The sequence below is a fragment of the Passer montanus genome, unplaced genomic scaffold (assembly GCF_014805655.1).
Source record: "Passer montanus isolate IOZ18808 unplaced genomic scaffold, ASM1480565v1 scaffold7, whole genome shotgun sequence".
NCBI classification, from domain to species: Eukaryota; Metazoa; Chordata; class Aves; order Passeriformes; family Passeridae; genus Passer; species Passer montanus.
Window position 1 is genome coordinate 13,942,645 of NW_024372147.1, and position 15,237 is coordinate 13,957,881.

General features: G+C 38.6%; 1 protein-coding gene across 2 annotated transcripts in view; it reads right to left on the reverse strand.

Annotated features, from left to right (window-relative positions):
• The window catches only part of DOCK8 (dedicator of cytokinesis 8), a 90,561-nt gene that overhangs the window by 59,718 nt on the left and 15,606 nt on the right, over positions 1–15,237 (reverse strand). The window contains exons 2-6 of one of the 2 annotated variants that reach the window (XM_039729927.1): positions 12,512–12,614; positions 7,724–7,899; positions 4,574–4,645; positions 1,160–1,283; positions 202–414 (exon numbers count right to left, since the gene is read on the reverse strand). In XM_039729927.1, coding sequence (XP_039585861.1) covers positions 202–414; positions 1,160–1,283; positions 4,574–4,645; positions 7,724–7,899; positions 12,512–12,614 — 688 coding nt within the window. Of the gene's footprint in view, positions 1–201; positions 415–1,159; positions 1,284–4,573; positions 4,646–7,723; positions 7,900–10,761; positions 10,942–12,511; positions 12,615–15,237 lie in introns of those variants that run through there. The other variant, XM_039729928.1, reaches the window with a different exon arrangement.

The window sequence follows — 15,237 nt, forward strand, 5'->3', positions numbered from 1 at the left end:
ACAGTTGTGGACCCCAAGTACAAACTACTATGAAAGGTGACACCCTGATATAGCCACACCACCAGCATGTGGCTTGGCCCACGCTGAGAGCTGTGCAGTGTTTATCTACTCTGGTGCGGCTTTAAACTCAGGTGCGCCGGGACAGCCAGCTGGGAAAGAGGAGCGGGACAGCTGGCCTCCTCATCCAGGGAGCTGGCTCACCTCATCCAGGGAGGGGTAGAGGGCGAGGAGCTCGGGGTGCCTGTTGGTGCGGCGTGCCTCCTCGTTCAGCCTCTCGAACTCCTCCGGGCTGATGTGCCGCAGCAGGTGCTCCAGCCGCGGGTCCGGCTGCAGGCTGCGCAGCTCCGGGTCCGAGCAGGCCACGCTCGTCCTCGAGGCCTCCTCCGGGACAGCAGGCACATGTTGGGGTCCCCCCTGTTGGAAAACGGGAAAAGGGCAAGGTGTGGCTTGGGTGCCAGGGTGTCACAGAACGGTTGTTGGTGAGTTGGCAGAGGGGATCTGCCCCCCCTCTGCCGTGAAGCCGAATAGCCAGCGTGGTGCTCTGCTTGATGCCATCACACACAGCACGGAACCACAGAATATGCCGAGCTGGAAGGGACCCACTAGGATCACAGAGTCCAACTCCTGGCCCTGCACAGGACATCACAAGAATCACACCATGTGCCTGAGAGCATTGTCCAAATGCTTCTTGAATTCTGTCAGGCTCAGTGCTGTGACCACTTCCCTGGGGAGCCTGTTCCAGTGCTCAGCCACATTCTGGGTGAAGAACCTTTTCCTAATATCCAGCCTAAACCTCCCCTGGCACAACTTCAGGCCATTGCCTTGGGTCCTGTCACTCTTCACCACAGAGAAGAGATCAGTGCCTGCCTGTCCTCTTCACCTCACAAGGAAAATGTGAACTGCAATGAGGTCTCCCCTCAGTGTCCTCTTCTTCAGGCTGAACAGACCAGGCAACCTCAGACACTTCTCATATGCCTTCACCATAAGGCCCTTCACCATCTTTGTGTCCGTCCTTTGGATGCTCTCCAATAGCTTTATATCTCTCTTATATTGCAGTGACCAAAACAGCACACAACACCGAGGGGGAGGTCACACCAGATGCTTCTTTTGAGGGAAGCTGCTGTATTTGATCACTTTTCCCAAAGTGAAGAAAACGTACCTGAAAAGTTGCGTCTCCAGAATCCAATGTTTCTGATTCAAATGTTTGTTTTTGTAGCGTTTTGTGAAAATCTTTTCGGGATCCCTTGTTTTTCAGGCTACAAGTATCTGAATTCCCTTGATTTCTTTTATGGAAAAGCCCAAGAAGGTCAGGATAACATGAGGTGTTAAGGGAAAATAAAACAGAAAAGACACGTTAAAAATTATTTAAAAACTGAAAAGATTTTTCTGTAAAAAGAAGTGTAGCACAGCTTTTATGTAAAAATGTGACATGTCACAAATTTAACGTTTTAATACACCATTGCAACTCTATATAATGCATATTAAGAACAGTTTAAAAGGAAAGAAAGATAATTCAGATAATTTTTGTACAGAGTATAAGTCTGAGACAGCAGGAAAAACTGACCTAGGTACAAAATCTGCTCTGATCTCCTCATCAGACATGGTGATTATTTCAGTGACCTTAAGAACATGGATCAGGATGACTAATCTCTTGGCTGGCCTCTTCAATTATATACATCAACTCTCTTACTGCTCTTATCCTGGACCTAGCTAGTATCCCAAGTTAAACACATGCAACAATCTACAACTTTCAGAAAAATGCCTAGTTTTGAAGAGGGCTATTTCTATGCCCCAATGTAACCCTCCAGGCTTGGCAGCTTTGAAAAATTCTTCTGAAATTTAAAGTTACTTTTTTTGAGGCAGATGGAAAAAAACCAGCAGGTACCCTGGAAAAAAAAGGCATTAGATGCATCCAGAGCTCTGTTTCTTTCACTTTAGTATGCAATTTGCTAAATCCTGTGATGGTCTTTTTGCTATCAATCTTCTTATTTACAACATCCTGCTTCATTCATTTTCCTTTCTGTGATACTCCCAAAGAAATGACTGAGCATCTGAGTACTTTCATAAAGAAGACACAGTAAGCAATTATTGATCAGGGAGACACCTTTTTATTACATTTTGGGAGTAACTGAATTATATGCTCTGATGTGTTTTAATTTTAATTGTTTGCATTTTAATCGTTTGCCAGTTCACTGCAATGAAAACTGGTCATAAAAAGACAATCCCAGCTCTCCTTGGATGTGACCTTGTTTTGGAACCACTGTAATTATCCAGAATGGAAGGCAGAAATTCTGCATGACTTGAAGACATCTAAGAATCCAAAAGAGGTTGTATAGATTTTTTTCACTGCCTCTGGTGGCAAACAAATGATTAATGGAGAAATTTATGTACCTGAGTTCACATTTTCCCTTTGGTGTGAAAACTACACTAAAGATGCCTTTCCCCTAAACTACTCCTAGAAAAATTATTTATATTGTTTATTTATTTTGAAAAGCATTATAGCAATTAAAACTCACCAAGTGGCAAAACATGGTTTTAATACACATGTCAATTTAATGGGCACACACTGAATTAAGAAAATGAGATGAAGAAAAAACCCAAAGGACAAACGAAAGGAGAAACAGGCACAGGAACAAGCTACCCATTCAGGCTCCTGCAAGGCCACCTGGACTCCAGCTGTGCCCAGCTTTTCTGCCACATACCTCTCTACCCCGGGGCCCAAGGATGAACTCTGCTCATGGCCCCACTGCAGACTCCTCAATCTCCTGTTCTGAACCTTCATGCTCATGAGTGGATCAAAGTCACTCACACACTCCACTCACCCATAGCTCACCAGACAATATATTCAGCAACCTGTTCTATAATATCTGTCAAGTAGGCAGCTACAGTTTTTACAGCCTTCCCCAAAATGTAAAGCCTTCTACAATTATTCTTTTCTCATTTCTCCCTTGATATCTTTTCTTCTGCTCATAATAGTTCCGGGGGGAAAAAAAAAAGCTTTCCAATCATGACATGAGATTCTCAGTATCAATCTATCATTGGATTATGTGACACTACAGCAGATTCGGTAGTGTTTTGTTATTTGTAATTTTTAATAACTTGCTTGCATTGCTAGCCACAGGTGCCAAAGCTCAGCTCTCTGGCAGAATCCACCATCATGTTTACCACAGACTCAACTGCTCAATAAAGATTTTGAATGCAAATTTACCTCACCCGAATTAATGAAATAGTAAAACACTCAGCAATACTTTCCACATATGTGTGTTTCTATGGCTCCATTCACACTTCTTCCAACACACATAAATGCAAAAATAGCTATGTTCTATTTTTCACTTCACCTACTTTACTGCTTACTCCCTTCTCTTGTGCACAAACAAAGATGCAGACTGGCTCTTTACAGCACACAGAACAGCACTGCGTGAAAGAGCTAGTGCCTCTGCTGTGTGGTGAGGGAGGAGAGCCAACAAAACCCACTAGCCTACTTTTAGTGACTCACGGCAGAGCAGTTCTGAGAATTCAATAAATTTCATCAGCACCCCTGGAGGAAGTCTCTTAATAACCCCCAGCAGCTGCTCCACGGAGGAGCACAAGCTGCACAGTTTAACAGTGCAAATTCCTCTGCAATCACCACTGTAAAGCCATAAGGCACTGGCTGCTGATGTACATCAGAAAAACACAGTAACAAGGGCGAGGGAAGAGGCACAAAATGGCAGCAAATGTGTCAGCACTCAACCACCTGCTGCTCCTTCTGCTTTTCAAGAGCTGGGCATGAGTGCAGGAGTGGATGAAGAGGAAGTGCTACAGACAAAACAGAGCTCCAAAAACCTCTTTCTGAAGAACAGGATGAGGTGATGGGGAAGGAGGCAAGACATCCCACAGACTCCCCTTAGAGTCTGGGAACAGACATCCCTGCAAAAGGGAGCATTGATAGTCTCCTTCACATTTTACATATGAAACAGAATAGGAATAAAATAAAATAAAATAAAATAAAATAAAGTAAAATAAAATAGGAAATGAAGCACTTATAATGACTACAGGCCCAACTCTGTGTATTGAATTACACTGAGCTCAAGTGCAGAAATAATTTACTGATATAAAATAGTAAATTTGGGATAAACACATGAACACCCTCAATCACTGCTGGGAAAGCCCATAATCCTCCAGTTTTCAGACACATTTGGAAATCAAATCATGTTGAATTTTCAGGGCATGAATAGGAGAAAAGCATGCAAATATAATCTTTATCCCTGTTATCTTTCCTTTTAGTGGGATCAAACAATACTAGTTTTCCTGATTAAGATAAATCTTCACTACAGAGGGTTGATGTGAATTTCTTCCCATCAACTTCTTATCCATTCCCAGAGTGCCTGACAATTCAGAATTAGATGCTACAATATTTCCCAATGCACATAACTTCAAACAAAACAATATGGTTATTGATGCTACTGAAAAGTCAGTTCTTATCTTCAATCACTGACTAAAATAATTATAATTTAGGATTACTTATAACATGCCCTCTCTGATAAGTAAGATGCAATGTATTTTTCATTTTATTTAGTTTCATGTTGCTTACTTTCGATTCACAATCAGCCACTCACGGACGTAAGTCTGAACACAGTCTTTGACGTGTGAGTCCAGCTCAACCCTGTGGAAAAAGCAACATATTTCAGCTCCTAAATCATACTCCCAGGACAAACAAATTTATCTAAACATGCTAGTCAGATAAAGGCCTCTCTGTTAGTCCTCTCCCGTGTATTTATTTTACTGCTAAACTATTGTTTGAGATTTTAAAAAAATGCTCTGTACTGCATGAATTCCCTTATGCAGGTTTTTGGTACAGTGCTGATAAACGTACAAACATACATTTAACAGAGGTAACCAGTTGTCACACTATCTATCTATAAATATAAGACTGACATTGCTATAAAATATAGTAAAATTAAATAAATTATACAACATAACCAACCTTGTGATTTTCAAAACTTGATAACAAGTCTCAAGATATAGAAATATTTTTTCAGAGGCCTCAGCTCCTGGATCTTGCAAATATCTAGTTTTTATGCATATGCAATTTTATCTTCTCAAAAATCTTAATCTTAAAAAGGTATGCTAAGCTTTGAATCAGATAGCACAATAAAACTTTAAGTTGTAAGTAGAATATGTTATAATTTCACTTTCTCTTTTTCAAATAAGTCTCCTTTAATGAAGGGGGTTGTCAGCGCTCCCTGATAGCCTGGTTACTATTTGAAACTACAGGTCTTTCAGCCAAAGACAATGTCCTATTGTCTTTGAACTTTACATCATGACACTGTGGCATAATTCCCCTATGCCCATTCTTAAGATTTTTAGTGACCTGTTCCAAAATAATTTGCAGCATTCTCCAATCCCAGTGAGCAAAAGAGTACAGGGATAGATGAAAGGTATGAGAATTTTTCCACATAGAGCTCCTAAGAGATTTGCAAGTGGTTACCGAGGCTGGCTAACAGCTTGTTTGGGTCTGTGTGCGCACGGTGGGACAGGGCCTTGGCCGATGCCAGGCTGCTGAGGCCCCTGCCTCTGGTGGCTCCTGCCTCTGGGTCAGGTGGGAGGTGTGTTTGCTGGCAGGCAGCACATCAACCCAGTTTTGTCGGTGGTACCTGTTTCCTGCTCTCCACAGAGAGACATCAAAGACTGCACTGCCTGCAGGCCCATCCTTGGTGCATGTCCCTCCTGTGTTCTCATCCTCCCTAACACATCCTGGCACCCTTGATCAGGACTTTCTATAAAAACAGTAATATCAGTTTCGTCAATGTGAATGACTAAGTGGCAAGCTGCTGTGTAAAAAAATCTGCTGAAAGCACATTTGTTGGTATCGACTACTTGAGCTTTGTCACAGACTCCTTATAGAACACTTAATAACTTTGTGGTGCAAATCAGGCTTAAAACTGATTGCACAGCATGAGCCTGCATGGTCTTCTACTGGAAAAACAAATAGGTAACTGCTGTTTTAAACATCAGGCGTGGCAGGAAGTAACCTTGGAAAGAGGTAAGAAATGGCCTTATTTTAGATACAATTTCAGAAGTTGAAGAATAATTTCAATATTTTTGTCCAGTGTTTAAATAAAAGGTTACATCAAGCAAAAAATCCCATTCATTGTCTCCTACACCCATTCTCACTCAAATCCACAGAAAAAAACAGGAATACCTTGTAAAGATTGGGATTTTTCTATGAGTAACTTCAAGTGAAAATCACTTGAAGTGGTGTGCAAATACTAGAAGCTGTGTGATTCAAAGAGTTCTCAGGTAACCTCGCATGGCATCTCATCTCTACATCCATTCTCACTCAAATCCACAGAAAAAACCAGGAATACCTTGTAAAGATTGGGACTTTTCTATGAGTAAATTCAAGTGAAAATCACATGGTGTGCAAATACTAGAAGCTGTGTGATTCAAAGAGTTCTCAGGTAACCTAGCATGGCATCTCATCTCTACATCTGTCTTTGTTCTCCTGAACTTCTTGAGAGAAGCACTGGGCCAACAAGAAACTTGCAGACTGAAACCTTGCTTAGAAACAGGATTCTCAACTAGTCTACAGCTGGGAAAAATCACACAAACTGTGTTTTCTGCTTAGCCTAATTGGATTTGGTGTGTTGGGCAGAAAACACTGAAAAAATACTGCTATTATATAGGGCTCTAGTTTGAACATCTGGCTGGTAAAAATTAGAGCAGCATGTAGCAACTTTTGCAGGAACAGAGGGGGATGCAGGTCTACCCTGTGAGCCAAGACAATCTAAACTAAGCCTATTTGTCCCTCAGTGTGGTGGTTCAGCACAGCACTGAATATAGCCTGCCCTGTTAATTTCCTGGATACACTGTAAGGAGCCAGCCCCCATCCTGAACACACTGTATAGTTAGCTGTCTCTGCTGATGTAGCTGTTTGGGGCTAAATGGTGCTGACTTCACATTTATCTCACCGTTACTGCTTGCAAAATTCAACAGGCCTTTGGAGTTCTACTTAAAGGTACCATTTACAGTGAAACAGTCCCTGAAGAGTATTTTGCATACAATGCACAGACTTTCTAATACCACATCAGAAAACTCCCTAATGAATTTTCTCATTCTGAAAAATTCTTTTGCTCATAGCATGCTTGTTTTTCAAACCAGCTGAAATATTTGCAGGACCACTGAGCACCAGTGTCACCACAAGCTACTTATATAAGCTGTTTAAAACAGAGGAATAATTTAATCAATGTCAACCTAAAACCACATGTGGCTTCTACACTAGACATTAATACTCACTCCCCTTCCCAAACCTTGTAAAGTATGAACCATTTCCTCCCCTTTAAGCAAGACAGGTACTGAGAAAGAGATTCTTAGTCATCTGATCAATGCCATGTAACACACAGCTGGTAAAAAAACCAAAAACTCAATACTGTGTTTGTTACATGATCAGAATAAACTTTTATCTCTGGCATCACAGCTGAAAAAATTATTTTTCATACCATCCTCCTGTCCTTCTTTACACTTTTTTCTGTCGATGCCTACCTCAGTTGTGCTGCTACCAAAGAAGTTGTGTAAACACTTGCATAATTTTAAGTGTGTAAACAAGCCTAACAGAGCCAGTGTAATGGATGGATGGGTTGCAGAGTGATGTTGGATCAACATCTTCAAAACTGGTTTTAACTATTCAAAAGTAATTTTAATTATTTTTGCAGCATTTTGGAGGGAGAGAAACTTTCCTTACCCATCTTCTGGCATAGAGGGTTGCAAAGTCCTGCACTCTTTGGGTGTAAAGACAACATCCAGATCATCTTCAGGAAAGTCCCCAAGTTCTTGTGCTAGATCTAAGTCCAAGTTGTTCAGCTGCGTCATCAGGAGGCCTTCAAAATCTACTGGGTCTACTGCATCATAAAAGGAAGGCTAATGGGAAATAAAGAAGCATTTATTTTAGCAACAGAAGGATCTTCCTGATAGTGTAATAGAGGCTTATTTATTTAACTACTGTAATTGTCCCATTCTTTATCACACCACAGAAACAAACATCCAAACTTCCAACCTAGAAACAAAAAAGGATATAATGGAGATGACCAAAACAGCAGTGACAGGAAAGGCCAATGGACAGGAGATAGCAGACAAAACACACTAGGAATAACAAGGCCAGGTCTTAGAAATTACTCAGAGCTGAGGACCGGCTGTAAGCACTGTAGCTGCTGCCATCATGAAGATGCACTCATTTGAGGTGCTGTGCCTGAAAAACACTAATAGAAATACTCTGTGCTTTCAACTACAAACAAAATTGAGGACAATATATACTCAAAATCAGAAAAAATTACATTTTTCATCTCTGAACGTTACTGAGTTTTGTATTATTGGAGCTCTTAATCTATTGTATTTTTCAAGGGTTTGTACAGTGCTTTTGCAAAAGATTACATGAAACTGCTAAAGTGATTACTGCAAATCTTAGATATTCCCCATTTCTACAGCGCACTGCATTGCACCTTGATAGACAGCAGTTGTGTCTCTTTACATTTAATTAACTATTCTTAAACAGAATGTCCATCTAGAACAAAGTTAAAAAACTACAAGCTGTACTCATGCATGCCATTAAACTGTCTGCTTTTTATCTGTTTAGTGTCAAAAACAGAGGCAGAAACTCTTGTTTGATTTGGAACCAAGAGACGTTCTACATACAAATAAATGTGACTTCATGTATCAGAAGTGTATGTATAGACAAAACTGAAAATTATTTTACTTGCTATGTAGCAAATAAAAATACCCTGTATATCTTTAGGAAATACAATATTTGTCCAGTTGAGTACCGAGACTACAATCTCTTATTATTGATTTTCTTGACAAGTAAAAAATAGATCTAAAACTACAGCTTTAGAAAAATCTATATTTTATTTTCTGTGTGTTCCAGAAAGGCTGATGACACCTCATCACTGTAAAAGTGAAGAAAATTAGTTGCAGCATTAGAATAGTAGCACTGGAATAATTTATTTACTGTCAGGAAGAATTCTAGCAAAAAACCAGCTAATAAATCCTCCTTTCTGTAAAGGGCGAGGATTGCATTGCACTGATTAGCCCAGATATCTTTCACAAGGCTGTCGTCTGAAGCTGCCAGCAAAAAAATACATCTGTGGTGCTGTTGATGTGTTGTGGGGAAAAGAAGGCTTCTGATGTCCCTAGCAAACATGCCTTTATATTCCATGTTAATCTGCCTATTGCCTATTCAATGTGTTCCTAAGCTATCCTCCTTATACTCCAGTGTAAAAATCGGTGTGTCAAAATCAGCAAGTCTCCCCTCATTAATATTGAGGCCTGCTCATGCAAGACTTTCATGGAAGTTGACAGGAATTTCACCAGAGCATGAAATGACACCAGTGACACAATGTTATATCTACAACATCAGGAATTTTAGCTCAATGGGACAATGAGAAATTTCTCAATTTATGAAACATGCATAGAGACTCAACAATGGCAAAGCTCCAGTAACTGAACTAAAATGGCTCTGAACTTAATATGCCACATCAGCTGCAGTAAAAAAGAAAATGTGTGAAAAACAGTTAATAATAAATGCAACCTTTGGAATGATTTTAGCATTCTGGACATATAGTTGAGGAAGTTTTTCAGATTAAAAAAATCCAGAAATATCTTACAGACAGTTAAGCATATTTGGAGGAAGTGTGCTGGTAACATCTAGGAGAAGCAAACCAATTTAAACTTCTGAAAAAAAACCCCAGATGTGGTAAATACTCCTGCAAATATTTTAGTAGAGACCTTTGCACCCAACCAAGTACCACCCCCCACCTCAGGTTCCCCTTTTAAAGGGAAGCGATATTGGTTTCTGCATAAACACAGTCTCTGAGCTCACTTCTCTGCCTGTACATTTAAGGCATCGACTGAATTATCAAAAACGTCTCTGGGAAAAATCTTTGCTCTTTTTAGACAAAAGGAAAACTTAACATTACCAGTAAGTCCATCAAATTATGAGGCAGTTGGCCGAAGAAAAATACTCAGCTTGTTTTTACTTTAAGCACTATCTCTTGTTTGCACCCAGTGTAGTGCTGAACGTGCCGGATCAATAGTTATGAGTAAATAGTAAACCTTATTTGCTATTGTTTTTTTATTAATTATCAGCATAATATGGTTGAAAGTCATTTACTGTAGTGTCAGTGGGTAAAGCACAGCATGTTAATATATAGATATGCAAATAGGTCTGTATAGAGATTTTTAGATCGAAATAGATAAAAATATTTAATAAATAAATAATATATAATCAATATATATAACATATATTTCTATCTAATAAAAAAACATAGAAGACTGAAGTAAAACACAGCTTAAAGTATACAAAGGTGTACTACATCTTTTCTGTTGCTGAAGATACAATGTTTTGCATGCAAAATAGTTTTGCTTAATACAATCTAATTTTTGATTAACCATTGCACTTCCTTTCAGAAGTCACACTTTTCCATTCTGTCAGGTCAAATCCATTGCATTTCATTGTATCCTCTTCTCTAGTTCAAGTGTTAACAATAACCTTTAATTACTAGAAATATGTGCTTTTGACTACTGTAAATTAGACACAAATATAAAAAAGGTAGTGTAAAAAGTAAATGCAGGTGGAGGGAAATGATCTCCCTAACAACTGGTGCAACTTTTCAAAGGAAACACAGAAAATGGCTTAAATAAGAAGCTAGCACTCCATTTCACATTATTATAAAAATGAGCAAAACAATTTTCAACAGAAAATACCAGAAAGCATTACTGCAAACATACCTTTTTAAGGATGATGAATTAGAGTCATGTAGATTGCGACAGCACATACAAAATGGCAGCTACGGCGTAATACTTGGTAAATGAAATGCTACCAAGTTTTTTGGTAGCACAAGCGGTTGTCTGTGTGCAGAAGAAGGGACCTGGCCTCGTCAGGCTGAGTAACCACAAGGAACAAGTTAAAGATCACAGCGCCTCAGATTAAGGAAGTGAGCAGTGGCGGGAGGCCCTGACACAGGAAGCAACCACTTGCATCTAGATTTTCACAGTCACTGGTGCACAAAGACTCTTCCTGTTTCTACTTATCAAGCCTCACAAAACGAATCAGAAATTAAAAGGATAGGGACCAAAATCATAATCAGTTTCTTTTATGGCATAGTATGTTTACAGAATACTCATCTTCCTGAAAGGCAATAAAACAATCTGGCATGTTTTCCCTTTGTCATAAGGGCACTGTCATATGATCTGACTTCTTTAGAGGGTGATTACATGTGGAAGACTGAAGATGATTTGGAGACACATAACAGTTGACTCAAGTATGTCTATGTCATTTGGGACATGCTTCAGCATTTCTCACTTAACGTGCACATTCTACAGCACTGAAAAACAGTCAGTACGTTGTCCCTGCTGCTGCATTAAGTTGAGCTTTTTGAGCCTACACCTTTCTGGGTTTTTTTTTGTTTGTTTGGTTTTTTGTTTTGTTTTGGTTTTTTGTTTTTGTTTTTGTTTTGTTTTGTTTTGGTTTTTTGTTTTTGTTTTTGTTTTGTTTTGTTTTGGTTTTTTGTTTTTGTTTTTGTTTTGTTTTGTTTTGGTTTTTTGTTTTTGTTTTTGTTTTGTTTTGTTTTGGTTTTTTGTTTTTGTTTTTGTTTTGTTTTGTTTTGGTTTTTTGTTTTTGTTTTTGTTTTGTTTTGTTTTGGTTTTTTGTTTTTGTTTTTGTTTTGTTTTGTTTTGGTTTTTTGTTTTTGTTTTTGTTTTGTTTTGTTTTGGTTTTTTGTTTTTGTTTTTGTTTTGTTTTGTTTTGGTTTTTTGTTTTTGTTTTTGTTTTGTTTTGTTTTGGTTTTTTGTTTTTGTTTTTGTTTTGTTTTGTTTTGGTTTTTTTTTTTGTTTTTTTGTTTTTTTTTTTTCCTGCAGTTATTCATTGATCTGTGCTGGTTTTGGCCTGGATACAGCTGATTTTTCTTCACAGTAAATATTATGGAGCTATGTTTTGGATTTGTGCTGGAAACAGTGTTGATAATAAAATTTGTTTTCATTATTGCTGAGTAGTGCTTACCAGGAACCAAGGCCTTTTCTGCTCCTCATACCACCCCACCAGCAAGGAGACAGGATGCACAAGAAGCTGGGAGAGGACACAGCCAGAACAGGTGACCCCAGCTGACCACAGGTTAGTTCAGACCAGATGGAATCACGCTCAGTATGTAAAACTGGGGGAAGAAGAAGGACTACACTCAAAGCATTTACTTCAAGAAGTTGTTGAATGTTTTCATCAGGGAAAGAATGTAATATACTCCAACTAATTAACTTTGATTCATAGTAATATGTAGAGGGACTGTCTATTCCAGGCTCCATGGAGCATTCTCATATTTCTCAACGGCATCATTTCCTCAGCTCACCAGACAGTATTTAACTTTCTACAGTTTCAGGTAGAAGCCAGTGGAACACAAGACAACATAGAAGACCATTTAACTTACCCTAAAACAATTAAGCAATGTACACGCCAAACCTGTGTAAAGAGAATAAACTTATAACTTACCAGCTGAAATGAAGAAAAGCCAGGGGTACTTAAGCTTCGTTGACAGTACTGTGCAAAGCCCGGTTGGAGAGTAAATTGCTTTCTTATTTCTGCAGACGAGTGCCTTTAATTAAGCAGAGAAAAATCCTTATAATTACAATTAACCCTTTACAAATTACAAATGCCAGCATTCAGCTGATTTAGTCTCCGGTCTCAGTGTTTAGAAATATATTTTTATAATGGTCTAGACTCCTCTTGGTTTGTAGTTGATGCAAATGTCCTAAAACATTTGCAGTCCTATATAACTAAGATTCTGTCACTCTTCCAACAGATTTTTATCATTATTTTGCAGCCCTCACAACTGGGAAATGCTATGCGAGAAAGAATAACCTTGGCCTTAAGTAAAGTGTGACTGCAACCTTCATAGCAATACTTGCAGATACACTTCTGCAAAGCAAAAATACATTAATAAAGCAGAGAAAGAAAAAGTGGACATCACATAAACAAATATTTTAATTGATCAAGGGATAAAAACAAGACCACTCACTAAACAGCGTAAGACCAGACTTACACTACTAATGCAATTTGCTGTAAAAAGCCCAAGGCAAGCCAAAGAAGAAATTTAAAAAATCTGCCTACTGTATCAGATAAACACATGAGAAAAAAACTTAAGTGCTAAGTAACTGACTTCTATGGAAGTAGAGAGACTCCAGAACTGAATTCTTCAGAAATCCCAGGGTGATAATGCACACAGTCTAAAAATACAGCAGAGTAGCATGCTGATTTTTCATGGAAACTAATTAATTAATTTTTAATATGATTTAGAATAATCAGTTTAAGAATAACCAGCCATGAAATGGTAACAAAACACCTAAACTATATTTCACCATAAGGGTTCAGGACAAGACTTTTAAAACAAGATGCAGTTAAGCAGATTCCAAGTAAAAATAATAGCTTGCAGCCCACCAGGGCAGTCAAATGGGAAAAAGGAAAACACAGAGGTAAGAAGACACTCCCTTCCTCATGAGACTCTTTCAACTTCAGCAAGCATTAATAGGCATCTTAGAGTTACCAGATGTCACGGGACAGTTTTGCCTGTACTTTTGATTCTTTGTGACTTCTTGATTCCTATGACTGCTGCACCTATTCTGTGACACTTAGTACAGCTTTTTTGAGCATGATGAAATCCTGAATTTCACTTAATACATTGCTGTTCATGTGAGGCAACAGGCACCTGACAGAAGGCATTCAAATTACAAATTATAGTTATTAGGCCTAATTTAGAAAATAAAAGTTGTATAAATGACAGTAATTGTTTTTAGGTCAAAAGGCCATGACGTGTGAGTGTAATGCTGCTCCAATCTGAAGTCAACAGCAATCACAGACAGAACAAAGACAGAATTATAGAGAAAGTAAAGAGATCCATTTAGAAGAGGATTTCTTACTCATCAGCTGTATTCCAAAACTCAAAACCAAGACCTTTTAAAGGTTATTCAATGATTACATAGGCAAGAAGCCATGTAGGGAAAATGACAAAAGTCTGTGCATTCCGTAAATTATCTTGGACTTATTTTAAAAAGAAAAGTTTATTGTGAATCAGGGTTATTGTTACTCAATTTCCCATTACAAATAATCTCTGATAATGAATGCATGTACAAAACTTAAATTACTCAAAATTATTATTTTACTGCAAACTGAGACAGTTTCTACCCTATGCCAAACTATCTGTTACTGATGGAAACAGAGGTAGCAGCAGAGGTAGACTGTTGCAGTCTATAGCAGAAGTTGCTGCTGTAAACAATGATATGAGACAACTTTAAATTACATCCAATATGGGGTCATCATATGCTTCAAAGTGGAAATTATATTAATTTTCAGTACAAGAGGAAGCACACGTATATATGAAGGGCCAAATTTGCTGTCTGGTAACAGCCTGGGCAAATGTAGCTAATTGAAAGCAAATACAGTTCTCAAGAGCACTGCCATCAATTAGTTCCAGTGTCTCACCAATAGAAAGTACCTGCAAATTACATCAGTCAAATGGATGACAAACCTTGTAATCGGTAATGGTGACTTTCAGATAATAGTACATTTGACTGACTTCACAGTTTTGCAATGACTAAAGAAAGTACAGTAAGAATAAGACAGCAAGATTTGTTTGAACCAACTCAGAAATTATTGCCTAGATTTGCTAGGTTTAGATAAGGGAAAGTCCCAATTGCTAAAAGAACCAAAAGCCTAAGTTAATCACAGCAACATGGAGGAAAGGTGGGTGTAACAGTCAGGGATCTGCATGGAAACTTTTGAAAACTTGAGAACTAAGGTGGAAACAGAGGTCCTACTAGGTGGCTCTTTGATAATGCTAGAATGGCTGTTGTCTGTGACATGCCTGTTTCCTAACCAAAGAGCTGCCTTGGGCACTATTGGTGTACCCTCAGGAAAATGGTAGTTCACAGCCACTTAGTAAATGTCATGTCTTAGCTTTCACGGAGGCTGCAGTCCATCTATGCCTGGCTATACTTTCACCCTCCTTGTCTGTACAGCAGGTCTGTCTGATTCTGTCATGCTTGAAAGCAACAATGGTCTATCTGTGTGTTAAAAAAGAAGGAAAGAAGTCAAGTTAAGGATAAATGCAAAGCAGTCACTGAAAAATCTGAGAAAAAGTTCTGTGGTTTCCATTCAGTTGGCACAAGGGGATCATGAAATTAGGCTTAACTTTAAAATGTGCATCACCTTAGATATGCCTG